The sequence below is a fragment of the Microtus ochrogaster genome, chromosome 5 (assembly GCF_000317375.1).
Source record: "Microtus ochrogaster isolate Prairie Vole_2 chromosome 5, MicOch1.0, whole genome shotgun sequence".
Taxonomy (NCBI): domain Eukaryota; kingdom Metazoa; phylum Chordata; class Mammalia; order Rodentia; family Cricetidae; genus Microtus; species Microtus ochrogaster.
Window position 1 is genome coordinate 75,511,986 of NC_022012.1, and position 15,621 is coordinate 75,527,606.

General features: G+C 46.5%; 1 protein-coding gene across 1 annotated transcript in view; it reads left to right on the forward strand.

Annotated features, from left to right (window-relative positions):
* Map2k1 (mitogen-activated protein kinase kinase 1) overlaps positions 1–15,621 on the forward strand; it is a 72,225-nt gene that overhangs the window by 55,132 nt on the left and 1,472 nt on the right. Inside the window, exons 6-10 of the mRNA XM_005347779.3 lie at positions 7,012–7,136; positions 9,363–9,564; positions 11,800–11,864; positions 15,125–15,186; positions 15,478–15,523. Coding sequence (XP_005347836.1) covers positions 7,012–7,136; positions 9,363–9,564; positions 11,800–11,864; positions 15,125–15,186; positions 15,478–15,523 — 500 coding nt within the window. The remainder of the gene's footprint in view (positions 1–7,011; positions 7,137–9,362; positions 9,565–11,799; positions 11,865–15,124; positions 15,187–15,477; positions 15,524–15,621) is intronic.

The window sequence follows — 15,621 nt, forward strand, 5'->3', positions numbered from 1 at the left end:
TTTAAGGGCAGTCTGGTTTACATGGCAAGTTCCAGGCCAGCCAGGACAAAAAAGTTAGACTTTGTCTCCCTTCCCTTCAATCAAAACCCAAAAAACAAACATTGAACATACAAACATTCTGAACTCCTGCCCTCACAGAGGTTCTGGTCCAAGTTGGAGAAGCAGGAAAAGTCAGATCAAAGATTGATGGGTGCAATGATGCAAAGGGTTGGGATTTGTATTGAGCCAGTGGGCTCCCTTTCGTCCTGTCAGGAAAAGGCTAGGATTTTAGAGGGAGTATGTTTGACATACAAATGAACTGCAGCTGAAGCTGGTGATGAGCACATGGTTGCTGGTTACTGTCTATGGATCTAGACTACACAAGGACTGAATTATGCCCTTGTCGGTCTCTCCTGTACTCCTTTAAGTATGGCCCTCACCAGACTAAGAACGGTTGGTGTGTGGCCTCTTGAACTCTTGTCTGGACTTTTTTCTTTCTATTTTTTTAAAAATTTATTTATTTATTAATTATGTCTACAGTGTTCTTCCTGCAGGCCAGAAGAGGGCACCAGATCTCATTACAGATGGTTGTAAGCCACCACATGGTTGCTGGGAATTGAACTCAGGACCTCTGGGAGAGCAGCCAGTGCTCTTAACCTCTGAGACATCTCTCCAGCCCCTTGTCTGGACTTATCTATGGTGCCTGGCTTTGGTGGAGCCTGGGTCCACATATTTTCATTAACACAGAATTCTCCTTTTTCTACTTAAAAACCACTCCTGCAGGGGCTGGAGAGATGGCTCAGTTGTTAAGAGCATTGCCTGCTCTTCCAAAGGTCCTGAGTTCAATTCCCAGCAACCACATGGTGGCTCACAACCATCTGTAATGAGATTTGGTGCCCTCTTCTGGCATGTAGGCATATATGCGGGCAGAACACTGTATATATAATAAATCTTTTTTTTAAAGATGTATTTATTTATTATGTATACAATGTTCTGTCTATATTTATGCTTACAGGCCAGAAGAGGGCACCAGATCTCATTACAGATGGCTGTGAGCAACCATGTGGTTGCTGGGAATTGAACTCAGGATCTCTGAAAGAGCATCCAGTGCTCTTAACCTCTGAGCCATCTCTCCAGCCCTATAATAAATCTTAAAGAGAAAGAAAGAAAAGAAAGGAAGACTGAACAAACTGAACAGACTGAACAAACCATGGGGAACAAGTCAGTCAGCAAAGTAGAGTGTGGTTTCTGTTTCAGTTCTTCTTCTATGTTCCTGCTCTGACTTCCTTTGATGACGGAGTGTGACCTGAGAGTTGCTTTTGGTCATAGTGTTTTATCACAGCAGTAGAAACATAACCAAGGAGGGTTCTTTTTTGTAGGGTGTGCACATATATACATGTGGCTGTGTGCATGTTGGTGTATGTGAGTGTGTAGACCAGAAGTCGACACTGTATGTCTTCCTCATTTGATCTCTGCTTTATTTTTGAGACAAAGTCTCTCAGTGGACTTGGAGCTCAGTGTTTTGGCTAGCTTGACTGAACGGTGAGCCTCAGGGATCCATCTGTTCCCTCACCCGAAGCGCTAATTTTACGTGTGTACTACTGTGCCCCACTGTTTGTATGGGTGCTGGGGATCACACACAGATCCTTGTGCTTGTACAACACTTCACTGTCTGGGTCATTGCCCTAGCCCCAGTGAATCTATCTTTGATGGGACGGTTACTTTTTTTATTTTTGGCAAGGAACTTCATTGTGAAGCCTCAGTTTCCATGTATATGATATGGACCAGCTCTGCCAGATGTTGCTATCGGGCCATAGGAATGAGAAAAGAAGGACCCTGGATGAATGAGAAAGGAAGCTGGAAGAATTCCCTTGCTGACCTCTTTTCCTATCCTTCCAGTACCCCACTTACTATGCTCTCTGAATGTCACCCTTATACATCTTGCTCTGGATTTTCTGTTTCCAAAATCTGTACTACTGCTCAAAATGGCATGTGCTATAAGAGTGGAACCCTGGACTCTATAATGTGTGTCACTGACAAGATTTGTGTGCCCATTACTGTCAGGCTGGGTGGACAGTGAGTTGGTGAGAGGGTACAGGAGGGCACACTATGAAAGCATTTAAAAACCTATTGTGTCTTGGATGGGAGAGGAAAATCCTTGCAGTGTGGTTGCGGGGCTTGGAGGATAAAAATAGTTGCTGGTTAGGACTTAACTTACAGGCTCTGCTTGCTGCTTGAACTCAGCTATAGCCAGAGGTGGAGATGCCTTGAAGGCCTCTTGCGGTTAGACTCGTGGAGGTTGAATGGGCTGGAACTGAGGACGCAGCAGCCTGTGGAGAGTAGAGTAGGTAGGGTTTCTCTCACACCTGGATTTTCAGGAGTTCAGCCTTCCCCAATTCAGTCCATTCCCCAAAAGGCTTATTGCAACAGCCAATTACAGCTTGTTAATAGCTTTTCCAAGCCTCAAGGCATGACTCCTGTGGTTTGTGTGGGCTCTGTAGTCAGGGCCCTGGTTCCCCAGTTTTTGGCAAGAGCACACCATCAGGAGTCTGGAGTTCAAACCCCAACCTTTGCTCTCAGGTTACCCGGCTATTATGACAGAGTCATGGCTTTATCTGCTCAGAGTTCCTGGTACCCTCATACTGCTACTGTTAGGAGCAAAGGGAGAGTGTGCAGCAGGCCTGGGCCTTCAGCTTGGGTCTGCTGGCTTGCCCAAACTCTTAGCCAGCCTCAGCTGTCCTTAGGTGCCCCAGCTACACCCATTCTTCTTGAGAAGTGGAACGCGGTGGGGAAACTGGGGACCTTTTATCAGCACTCTGGGGGAAGGAAGTTTAGATGGGAAAAAGATTACATTTGCCGGTAATGGCTAATTGAAGTCTTTGGAATTTTTGGAGTTTTTGTTTGCTTGTTTTTAGTTTTTTATCTTTGCTGCTTAGTTAGTTCTCTGAAGTCATGGGTAGCCAGAAGTAGCTCCGTGAAGGCTTTGAGTAGAGCCATTTGGGTCAGCTCCTTTCTCCTTCTATTTCTCCATCTTAGAGAGGGTTCCTAATGTTCTGCTAAGTGTGCTGGGAAGGGGGAGTCATTTGAAACCTAAAATCAGCATTTAAGAAAATCTCATTGGGGATTGGGGATGTATGTAGCTCAGTTGGTACTGTTTGCCTAGAGTGCATGCAGTCCTAGGTTTATCAGCAGCACTACTTATCCTGGTGTGGTAGCCCACATCCTTAATCCCAGCACTTGGGAGTTAGAGGCTAGAGGATAAGAAGTTCAAGGTCATCCTAAGCTACACAGCAAGTTTGAAGCCAGCCTGAATTCTTGAGACTCTTTTTTTCTTTTTCTTTTTGAGACAGGGTTTCTCTGTATAACAGCGCTAGCTGGAACTAGCTCTTATAGACCAGGGTGGCCTTGAACTCACAGAGATCCACCTACCTCTGCCTCCCAAGTGCTGGGATTTAAGGCAAACACCACCACTGCCTGACAGACCCTGTCTTTAAAAAAAAAAAAGTAAATAATGACAAATTCAATAGCTCATTTGCCTTTAAAACAAACCAGTTCTTACTGCCTAAGGTCCCTTCACTTTTGGATCCAGCCTTTGTCACAGAAGAGCCTGTCTGCTATCCATCTTTGTCACTGCTTGCTCCTCTGCAGGGTTCTTGCCCTTTCCTTCCATCCCTTCCTCTGATTCTCGTGGGCTTCCCACCTCTACACCTGTCTCCTGCCCTTCTCATCCTCCATGCCTAGCCATTAAGTTCCATCTTAAGGAAAGCAGCTTAGCCAAAAATAAAATAAATTAAAAAAAAAAAAGAAGGACCCACCATACAGGGAATCTCCTGGAGGGTTGCTCTGCCTCTTTCACCTGCTTGCTAGCCTTGCTAGTAAGCAGCAGCCATCAGTGGGTGATACCAGTTGAGCTCACTCAGAGAACTGAGGCATAACTCCGTCTGTCTTCATGGTCATACTGTGTACACTACCTCTCTGGGGATCACATCCTTTGGAACAAGGTCTGTGCCCTTTTGCTCATTGCTTAGTTAGTGCAGGATCCTATTCTGTGTTTGTAGCATAAACAAATGGCTCCCAGAGCATTTTATGCAGATCTCTTGTTTTAACAGGTAGGAAATGTCCAGGAGTCAAACTTGCTAATATGTGCTCTTGGGAAAATGCTAGGAAGCTTTGAATAGTGGTTATTTTGGTGTCACAAACGAATACTTTAGCCACTTAGTTTTACATAAAGCTTCTTTTGTTGCGTTTTGTTTTCCTGTTTGGTGCTGTGGATGGAACCCAGGCTTCGAAAGTGCTAGTTAGGTAAGCACTCTTCCACTGCCTGCTCTTTGCTCTATTTTTTGGAGATTCCCCATTGCTAAAGAGAATAGACCAGTGGGGCAGGAAAGGAAGCATCATTCAGTATTGGGTGGGTTTCTTAGCAACTTGGAAGCCCAGGGGGTACTTCACACAGAATACTGCTTGGCTAACAACACCTGATCTTGAAGGGCTGGGACAGAACTGGAGGCTTGGATAAGCCATTCAGAAGTACTGGGCCTCTCATGTGAATCACCTTTGAGGCATCTGCTGGGGAAGTGTGGGAAGAATCTCAGGTAAATCTCCCACATTGGGAAGGGGACTAGGAGATACTAGATACCAAATGTAGACACCAGAGGGTGAGTAGAAAGGACATTTCAGATGCAGGGAACAGTAAAAGTTGGCTAGGAGCAGCATTTACTCTGGGGCAGTTAGATGCAGACCAGCCTGGATCAGAGGGAGGGTAGATGGGGGATAAGAAACATTGGAAAGTTTGCAAAGCCAGGAAAGGGAGCTTTGGGCTGTTTTTCAAGGCAGATGGGAGCCACAGCAGTCTCTGTCCTGGCGGAGTTCTAGTTGCCATGTGTACAGGGTGGAGGGGATAATCTGGGGAGAGGAGTATGCAGAGGGTGAGTAGAAAGGACATTTCAGATGCAGGGAACAGTAAAAGTTGGCTAGGAGCAGCATTTAGGCTTTGAGAAGCTAAACTAAGGTACCTCTGGAGATCAGGAAATGAATCCATGCTGGCCTTGTTTGACATCTCACACTTTCTACTGTCAAAGAAGAGTTAGCTGGGCTAACTGGGTCGGGGTAGGGTAAAGAACATGTTCTGTCTGGTACTCCCATAGCATACGCTAGTATTGCTAAGTCTTCTGGTCACCAGGAGGGCTGCATGCAGTGTATCTGAAGCCTGAAGGGTCAGAACAGGGTAAAGCCCTTCAGGGTATCCTCTCATTCTTTCCAGCCCCAGTGATCTCTGCAGCCTGGGGCGGGTCTAGGAGGCTGAAGCTGGAGCTCAGAAGGGAGAAGAGGGTTATGTAATCTTGAATGCAGAGGCCTGCTTGCCATGTGAATAGAAATCAGATGCAAAGACATCTAGTGGCAGCTGATCCTGGAGGGAGAGAAGCAGCAATGCCAGGAAATACAACCACCCAAGAGGGGATGCTCTGGGCTGAGGAGGTCACCTCTGGAGATGGTGTATGTGTAGTATATCAGCTGCCCCTGTCAGAGAAGATAAGTGGACTTGCTCAAGACTACATGTAGTGTAGGTGACAAGGGTCAAGCCAGTGCTTCTCTCTTGCTTCAGGTCATACCAGAAAGGCCATGGGAAGCATCTGGGATGGGTGAGGGGTATTGGGGAAGAAGGCTCATGTTGGAAGCCTTCCATGTGCTGCCCCTACCAGGCCCTACAGGCACATTACACCCCTGGCTCTTCCTAGGTCAGCCCCATATCCTGAACATGTGACCTCCGAGGTCTGTCCTCTTACGAGGTCTGTCCTTATAAGAAGGGTCTCTTGTAAGCTGTGTTGGAGAAGGGACAGATGGCCCCTCGCCTCCCACCTATCAAAATAGCTCTCCAGTGGTGATTCTTGCACACTTACCTGCTCTCACCTGGCTGTGGACTATCTGGCATTATACACTTATCATTGGTTGATTTATCACCTGACACCAGTTGCATGTGAACTGGATGTTACCAGGAACTTGGCAGCATGTCCCCACTCTTTCCCTAGTACTGCAGGGTGCCTGTTTGAGGCAGCTGCTCAGTGACAAGTAGGTGAGGGACTGCTGAGTAATGTGGTCATTAGGAATATGGTAGGACGCTAGACAGAGGACAGTTTTTGCTCTGTGACCTTGAATACGCTCTGGGCCCTTAGATCTGTATTGGAAGTGGAGAAAAACCTGATGCATTTAAGATTCCTCCTAGTGCCTGAGCTCTGGGGGCTTCTGTGGGAGGCAGAGTTGCAGAGAGGTTTCTACAGTTTCTAGAGTTGCTAGACCTGACATTTCTAGTGAGGGCTGGGTCTTGGAAAGACCACACTATGGTGTACTTTGTGTATCAGATGCCTATGCCTACAGTGAGTGTAGATATGCTCATTATTTTGTTAAGCTTGGGCCTTAACAAGGTGAGACAGACTCTGAGAGTCCTCCCTGCCTTGCTGGAGCTGGTGTCAAGTGAGGCTGAAGATGATGTGGGTTAGCTGGCTCAGGAGAGGGGTTAAGTGGGATGTTATAGGGCAGATGTTATAGGACTACACAGAGAAACCCTGTGATCCCAGGAAACTGAGGAAGGAGGATCTTACAGCCATTTCTTTTTAGTCTGATCAGTAGTCAAATACTGTGTCTTGCTAGTAGGGGTGGGTATCTGAAGTAACAGACTTTAGAATCTTTTTTTCTTTTTTCCTTTTCCTTTTGTGCTATAGAGACAGGGTTTTTCTGTGTAGCCCCGGCTGTCCTAGAACTGACTCTGTAGACCAGGCTGGCCTCTAACTCAAAGGTCTGCCTGCCTCTGCCTCCCAAGAGCAGGTATGCCCTGCTCTTGTTCATGATAACTGACCCCTTCTGTTGAGTCATATGACCGGTCTGCACTCTCAAAGAGTAGACATCTTTTGTCAACTCTGTCTGGAGTTCGCAAGTCAAGGATTGCCTGTGATGGGGGCATGTGTGGTCTGTAGAGCACTGACCTCCTTTCCCAAACCACCAGTGTTAATTCTTTCATTTCCTATTCTCTCTTCACAGATGTCAAGCCTTCCAACATCCTAGTGAACTCCCGTGGGGAGATCAAACTCTGTGATTTTGGGGTCAGCGGGCAGCTAATTGACTCCATGGCCAACTCCTTTGTAGGCACAAGGTCATATATGTCGGTACGAACTGAAGTTCCCTTCCTCCAGTGTCTCTGTTGGCTTCATTCTTAGCATTAACAGCCACATTTTATAGACCATAGAGCCCCAGATTTGTGCTGTGTGATGATGCATAGGGATTGAGAAAGGAGGGATGAGGCACAGTGGCCCTCACAGAGAGAGCTAGTATCTTCCTTTCACAAATGTTCACAGGTAATTGGGGTTTCAGCCACTAGAAGAGATTGTGCTTTCCTCACTCCAGTCTGGCTTCCATCCTGGAGAGACTGAGAAGCCACCTGACATCTTCCCTGATTGTCAGGATCCTCAAACTAAGATACACAGACATGACCATAGCTCAGCTGTCCCTCTGCTGGTCCCCAGCCTTTTATCCTCTAGTGGCCCTGCTTAGAGTCTGTTTGGAATCATTTCCTCCATTCTGCATCTTTCCTCCCTCTCTCCTTCTTCTTCGCTGCGTGTCTCTGGGTCATTTACCTGCCTTCTGTCCAGCTCCTGGTTAGAGTCTGCTCTGGCCCAGTCAGTACCCCATCTTGGCAGTCTTCCCTCCTGAGCCCAACTCTGCTGGCTCCCACTGTCACCTGAGCGCTGCATGTAGTTTGTCCCCATGTCCATGGTCATGCCATCATGGAGTCTTTCGCTTTCCTGTACCTCAGGCTTCTAGGAATACCCAGGTATCTTTCCTAGGGCCTTGCAGGGGTCTGGCACATTGAGAATGTTAGGAATGGCTGGTGAGTGGATGCTGTCAGGTTGACTGAATGAGAGCCCATTTGTAAGTATTACAGGACAAGATGGAAGTCTGCAGGGAATACTACAGAGGCAATGCACAGGAGGATTAGAGTTGGTAGTTTTTACAGAACCAAGGGAAAAATGCAGGTCCAGATGTTAAGGACAGTCCTGGCCCAGTGTTTCATACACAGAGAGCTGTCACACACTTGAGTGTCACAATCCATCCCTGCAGTTTTACCATCAGTAGAGGTGATGGTTCCTATATAGGAGGTGAGGATAGCTAGGGTGAAAGAACCAGCAGTCCTTACTCCCTATGTAGGGGCTATGTCCATGTCCCCTCTGGCTCCCTACTGACCCTGCAGTCCTTACTCCCTATGTAGGCGCTATGTCCATGTCCCCTCTGGCTCCGGGCTAAGGAGCCTGCAGTCCTTACTCCCTATGTAGGGGCTATGTCCATGTCCCCTCTGGCTCCGGGCTAAGGAGCCTGCAGTCCTTACTCCCTATGTAGGGGCTATGTCCATGTCCCCTCTGGCTCCCTACTGACCCCAACTCCCACTGTGACTCCACAACACTTTTACTCTACACCCCTACTGTAGAGTCTACAGGGGATTAGTACCCACACACCCCACCCAACTCCAGTGGCTACAGGGAAGTTCTACTCTTTGCATTGTGATTGCTTCTTCCCTAGATGGGGAAGTTGAGCATTTTGCACCCTGGGACACTCGGTTGTCAACTTTCAAGTTCATACTCAATTAGGCCTTAGGACTTATTGATCCATGGTTTAGTGGTTGGGTTTCTGTGGTTATATGGTTAGTTTCAAAATAGTTCAGTGTTAGAGTTGGTGGAAAATCCCATGGGATAATGGTTGGGTGTCTAAATAAATACACTATGATCAGAGTGAAGGTTTTTTCATAGGATTCTTGAAATACATGTCTGCTTGAACTAATGCTCCGTGTAGAGACAGACAGACTATGCTATTTCCTTTCTGGCACTTCCCATCATTGTCTGCTCATGTTTGTATACTGTTCTGCAACATCTAAAGGTTTTCATTTCACTTGGTCCCTGCTGTGGCACTAATAAGTAGACTGGATATTATGTTGTCATCACTGTTACCAGTTAGCAGCAGACCCGTTTTATATATAGGAAAACTGAGACTCAGGATCACATAATGTTTAAGTCCCTGAGTTGGAACTCACGATAAGCCTCTCTCATGTGGGTTTGAGACGGGCTACCCTGCTTGTGCAGGACAGAGGCCAGACTGGGCAAAGCTAGAACCTCAAGCAGCTAGGACCCTGACTCCTTGGATGCTGCCAGCTGAGGCAGGGGCCAGGGAAAGTAGAACAGTAAGGAGAGATCAGAGCCATAATTAATACAGGCCACATCTAAGAGGCCAGAGGAGCTTTAACTGTGTGAGGTAGCAGTAAGGGACACCAGAAGGTAAAAGCACTGAAATAGCCCTGGGGACCTGGCTAGAGCAAGAAGTGTGACCATCTGTCTTCCCTGTAGCCCGAGAGACTCCAAGGGACTCACTACTCCGTGCAGTCGGACATCTGGAGCATGGGGCTCTCTCTGGTGGAGATGGCAGTTGGGAGATACCCCATCCCTCCTCCTGATGCCAAGGAGCTGGAGCTGCTGTTTGGATGCCAGGTGGAGGGAGATGCAGCTGAAACGCCACCCCGGCCGAGGACCCCTGGGAGGCCCCTCAGCTGTGAGTGACCTGCTATCCACAGTTAGGACTGTGGGGATACTGTTGGGGATTTCTGGGTGGCTGCTTCTCTTTGGGTGTCAGGCTGGGTCTTTGAGGAGCAACAAGGGTCCCTTGGGGTAGGTACAGGAAACAATTGTTCTTGCCAACAATACCAGCTGTTTGTTGAATACTTGCTGTGATCCAGGTGCCATGCTTAGCACTTAGCAATATTAATTTTCTTTTTAATATTGTGGATTTCTGCCTTTAATCCCAACACTCGGGAGGCAGAGGCAGGCGGATCTCTGTGAGTTCGAGACCAGCCTGGTCTACAGAGCTAGTTCCAGGACAGGCTCCAAAGCCACAGAGAAACCCTGTCTTGAAAAACCAAAAAAAAATAAAAAATAAAAAAAATATTGTGGATTTCTTTTTAATTATGGTAAGGTTCACGTAACAAAGTCTGTATGTTTAAGTATATATTATAATTAAGTGGTTTATAGTATATACTTCTGTTGTACAGCTGCCACCACTAGCACAATCTTTCTAGAACATTTCCATCACCCCCAGATCATCTTTCCCCACTACCAGTTACTCTTACTTCCCACCAGCCCATCCCCTGGCAACCACTGATCTGCTCATTTCCTGTCTCCATGGATCTGCCAAATGTGCTCTAATTTTAAAAGCAGTATGTTCACGAGCACTGCGATGATCTCTGCGTCAGGGAAGAAACTGAGGCACAGAGCACTTTCCTTACCAAGACCACACAGACCATAAGAAGTGGCCAATCTGACTGCTAAGGCATAAACAGCAACACACACTTCTGAGTGATGTGCACTGAGATGCCTGGCTCTTGTACATCCTTCTCATACAACTTTCTCAGGCTTTTGTTTAGTTATTTATTTTGATGTTTTGTTTTTGCTTGAAGTTTTTTTGAGGTACAGTGTAACTCTGAGTGACCTGAAACTTTCTCTGTAGAGCAGGCTAGCTTTTGCTCCCAGAAATTGCCTCCTGCTTTTGCCTCCTGCGTGCTGGGATTAAATACATGTGCCACCGTACCTGGCCAGCCTTCTCATTTTTATGTGACTTCGGTTTGGAGTTCCTGTCTGACCAGGGAGAACTGGTCTTTATCCTGTTAACCTAGTGACTGAACGTGTGCAGGAAGAGAGAGGCATCAGTGCTTGAAGGGCATGTCTTGGTTTTTTTTTTTTTTTCCTTTTTGTTTTTAATATTGTGGTCATTCTATCTATTTGACTATCTATCTATTTTGGGACAGGGTTTCTCTGTGGAACAGCCCTGGCTGTCCTGGAACTTACTTTGTAGACCAGACTGGCCTCAAATTCACAGAGATCTGCCTACCTCTGCTTCCCGAGTGCTGGGATTAAAGGTGTGTGCCACCACTGCCCAGCTGGAAATTTTATTATATAGCGTGTAAAATGAATTGTCAGTCAAATAAATGAACACTTAAAAAAACAAACATGTATAACATTTCCAACTGTCCTTTTTATTTATTTATTTAATTTATTTTTTTGCGGGGGGATTTCTAGACAGGGTTTCTCGTAGCTTTTGGAGCCTGTCCTGGAACTAGCTCTTGTAGACCAGGATGGCCTCTAACTCACAGAGATCCGCCTGCCTCTGCCTCCCGAGTGCTGGGATTAAAGGCGTGCGCCACCACCGCCTGGCCCAACTATCCTTTTTAAATAGTTTGACATTTCAAGCATTGTAAGGAAGATGAGAGAACTGGAAATTGTCAGTTGAGCACATTTCAAACGAAATGTTCCTCATGGTCAATTGCTTGGGATTTTAGGGCAGGAAAGGAAGAAATCCATGCTCAGGTGAACTAAAAACAAATTCTAAGCCTGAGAGTATGGCTTAGTGGTAGAGCTTGCCTAGCACTTGTGAAGCTGTGGGCTCTACTTATACAGTGCACATAAGCCAAGCCCAAATATAGCCCTGCACTTATTTACTTGTTATGCCATTGGCTGCTCTGTAAATGTAAGGATGGGAAGATGAATTGTCACTTGATTCCCATTCCAAAGATCTATTCTTTGACTCGGTGGTCAACTGATTTGCCTGAGGTCACACATCTAGGATGTTACTGAGCACAGACTCATAGCCTAGCCTTCTGGATTCTCTCCATGTTTAGGCCTTGACTAAAGTGGCTTTTTATTAATGATCTGTGCTCAACCCCTTGACTCATATTGGCAAGTAGCTTCTTGTCTATATCTACATTTTTTTAACTTCTTCTTTATAAATCTGCAGCATATGGAATGGACAGCCGACCTCCCATGGCAATTTTTGAGTTGTTGGATTATATAGTCAATGAGGTAAGTGCTGCCAGGTTTCCTTAACGTAAGTTATTCTACTTAGGAAAGTAGTTATGAGGGCTGGAGAGATGGTTTAGTAGTTAAGAGTACTGGCTGTTCTTCCAGAGGTCGTAAGTTCAATTCCCAGGAACCACGTGGTGGCTCACAACCATCTATCCTGGGATCTGATGCCCTCTTCTGGCATAAAGTTGTACATAGAGCTAGAGCACTCATACATAAAGCTTTAAAAAAAAGTTATGAGCTGGCAAGATGGCTTGGTGGGTAAGCACAGTGGTTGTTCTTGCAGAGGATCTGTGTTTAATTCCCAGCACTCACATGACAGCTCATAACCATCTGTAACCCTAGTTCCAAAGGGATCTGACACCCTCCTTTGTGGATACTCCATGCATGTAATACACAGACATACATATGGACAAAATACACACATAAAATGCAAAAACAAAAACTTGGAAAAGGAAAAAATAAAATAGCAGTTGTAAGTGTGTTGGTATATACCTGTGATCCCAGTACTCTGATTGAGACAGGAGAGTTTTAAGCCCGGGGCAGAACTGGACTACATAGTAAGATCCCTGTCTCAGAAGTGTAGGTGGAAGAGAAAACCATGGCTGACTTGGTCAGCATGCCTGTGACCTCTGTATATATTTCTTGGCTGTCCTAGAACTGGCTCTGTAGATCAGGCTGGCCTTCAGTTCTCAGCCATCCACCCGCTTCTGCCTTCTGAGTGCTGGGATTAAAGACGTGCACCACCACCATCCAGCTGCTTCTCATAAAGTGCTGTTTAAAAAGCTGTGTCTAGGGCTGGAGAGATGGCTCAGAGGTTAAGAGCACTGTCTGCTCTTCTAGAGGTCCTGAGTTCAATTTCCAGCAACCACATGGTGGCTCACAACCATCTGTAATGAGATCTGGCACCCTCTTCTGGCAAGTATATGTATAATAAATAAATTTTTTAAAAATGCTGTGACTATAGAAAGATGTGGAACATCCATTATCAATTCTGTGGGTTGAAGTGGCTCAGTCCTGTAATCCTAGCACATGGGAGGCCAAGGGAGAATATCATGACTTCTGGGCTAGCCTGCACTATAGAATGAGACACTCTCTCTAAAAGAGAAAAAAGTTTAGAGAAAAATATTTTTTAATGTGCCTACTAAAAAGGTGATTAAAAATCAAACTCTTATTATTACTCTTGGTTGACTTTAATATAAAGAGTCATACCTCTTGTGAAATGATGGAGGAGACTTGCTCCAAGGTTTGCTCCAGCGTAGCCTGGGGCAGCACGTGGATGTGAGGAAGCCTGGTGGACCAGCACTCTGTCTTGCAGAGGAGCAGCCTTGGCAGTTGATGAGAAGGGATGAGTGCTGTTACCTTTCACAGGCAGAACTGGGCTCAGATACAGTTGTCACCTTTCTTTGACTGCCTCAAGAAATCATAGGTTATCTTGTGTCCTTCTCTGAAAATAGACCCTTAAAGGCACAAAAGGTCCACTATCACAAACTCTACAGGGAATAACCTGCATTTATGTTTTCCTGCTCACCAGGAAACCTAGTTTACTTCTCTAATGTGTGCAGAGCAGTGTGCCAAGCAGCACGGGGCAAGGCAGAACAGTGCAGGCTTGAGAGGCTCATCAGTGCAGGGTGGGCCATCTGTCCTCTGCCTATTGAAGCCTACATGGCTCTAGGTGGGCGGCCTGTTAGGGAGGCTGCCTGGACCACCTGTGCAGCTCTGTACACTGCTTTCCTCACTCTGTTCTTCAAGCCAGCTGAGGTGGGCCAAACTGCCTTTGCCCTCTTCATATAGGTAAGGAAACTGAGGCTTCAGGATGGGCAGTAACTACATCTTTTCCCCAGTGCTTTTTGTCACCTACCTCTTTCCATTCCCTGACCCCAAGTGTCTTTGTTTGCACTCAGCCCTTCCTTGTCTGCCCTTTCTTAGGAGGAGCAGGCATTGGCCTCTGAAGACCAGTTGTTTTCTCTTGAATATTCCTCACCACCTCAGCAGCAGGGACAATTTACTGGGAGAAGCTTGCTCAGGGCCAATGTTCTACAATCTGGATGGGAGCTAACCTCAAATTGACAAGGCCCTCAGGGTGTAAGGGTTTGTTGGGCTTTTTAGTAGGGTACTTGTATTTTGTTTTTGTAATGCTGAGGATCAAACCTGCCTCATACATGCTATGCAAGCTCTCTACCACTGAACTGAGCCACGTGTGCAGAACCAGCGTTGGTGGTTTGTTTTAGGTAAGTTCTCATCATGTAGCCTGGACTAGTCTCAAATGCCTCAGCCTTCCAAAATGATGGGACTGCAAGCAGGTACCACCCAATTAGTGGTTTTTTTCTTTCCTTCTTCCTTCCTTCCTGTTTTTTTTTTTAAATATTTATTTATTATGTGTACAGCATTCCTTCCATGTGTGCCCACAAGCCAGAAGGCGCCCCGCCAGGTCTCACTGTAGATGGCTGTGAGCCACCATATGGTTGCTGGGAATTGAACTCAGGACCTCTGGAAGAGTAGTCAGTGCTCTTAACCACTGAGCCATCTCTCCAGCCCTCCCTCTTTGTTTTTTAAAACAGGGTCTCACTATATATCTCTGACTTGAATACACTGTGTAGACCAGGCTGGCCTAGAACTCAAGAGATCTACCTACTTCTGCCTTCTGAATGCTTTAGCTGATGTCTCATTAGAGCAGGGGCATCTTAGGTCTATCTCAAGTACTGCTCCTCCCAAGAAAGCTACATTGCTGGCATGGGTCATGTAAAATGCAGATTTCCTCAAGCTACTGTCAGGATCTGTGTCAGGGACCTGGGAGGTGCCACACTGCTACAGTGTGTGGGCAGTATTCATCCATACTCAGCCTTGCCAGTTAATGTGTTAACTTTCTGTGACTATTCAGGGCTCAGAAAATGGTTTTGTTTTGTGTTTCTGGGAGTACTGTCAGGCTGAAGTGGTGCTTCCTGGTTTGTGCATTCCTGAGGCTTCTATTGGTAACACTGCTGACCCTTCCAGGCCAGTCACACTCTTAGACTATTCTTACTCTGCACCTGAGTGTCTAAATCAGAGGGTTCTAGAGCTAATAGCACAGCCTTATTTCAGAGGCGACTGAACAGGCTGAGGGAAACATGTTTTGTTCAGTCACTAGAGTGGTGAACCAGGACGAACAGGACTTCTTAAGGCCACTTTCCTGGAACTGATGAGGGTAGCAGTGGCCAGAGGCATGTTGGGGAGGTGACTGGAGCAGGGGTCAAGAGTCTCACGTGGTGATATGTTTGCAGCCTCCTCCAAAATTGCCCAGTGGAGTATTCAGTCTGGAATTCCAAGATTTTGTGAATAAATGGTAAGTTTGCACTACATTCCCGAGACCCTGGCCTTGCCCTTTCCCTGCCCTCTAACCCTGAATGCTGTTATACTCCTTGTAGCACTGGCACGTGCTACTCTTACTTGAACTGCAGGGATCATCCTGTTGCTTCCTGACCTTGATTTAAGCAAGACTTCCTTTATGTGCTCAGGCATGCTGGTGTGCCTAGAATGGAGGAAGAGCCAGGCTCAGGCCCCTAGTTCCTCAGCCTTCATGTAAGGGGCAGTGACTGGAAACCAGTGTTCTCACATTAATCTTCCTTCTTTTCAGCTTGATAAAGAACCCTGCAGAGAGAGCAGACCTGAAGCAGCTCATGGTGAGTCTCAGAGCCTGCTTATTCATCTCACTTGACCATTTGTCTGTCTTGCCCCAGCCCTCATTCTTTAGTCAGGGTTGGGGCTGCACAGTGCCAGA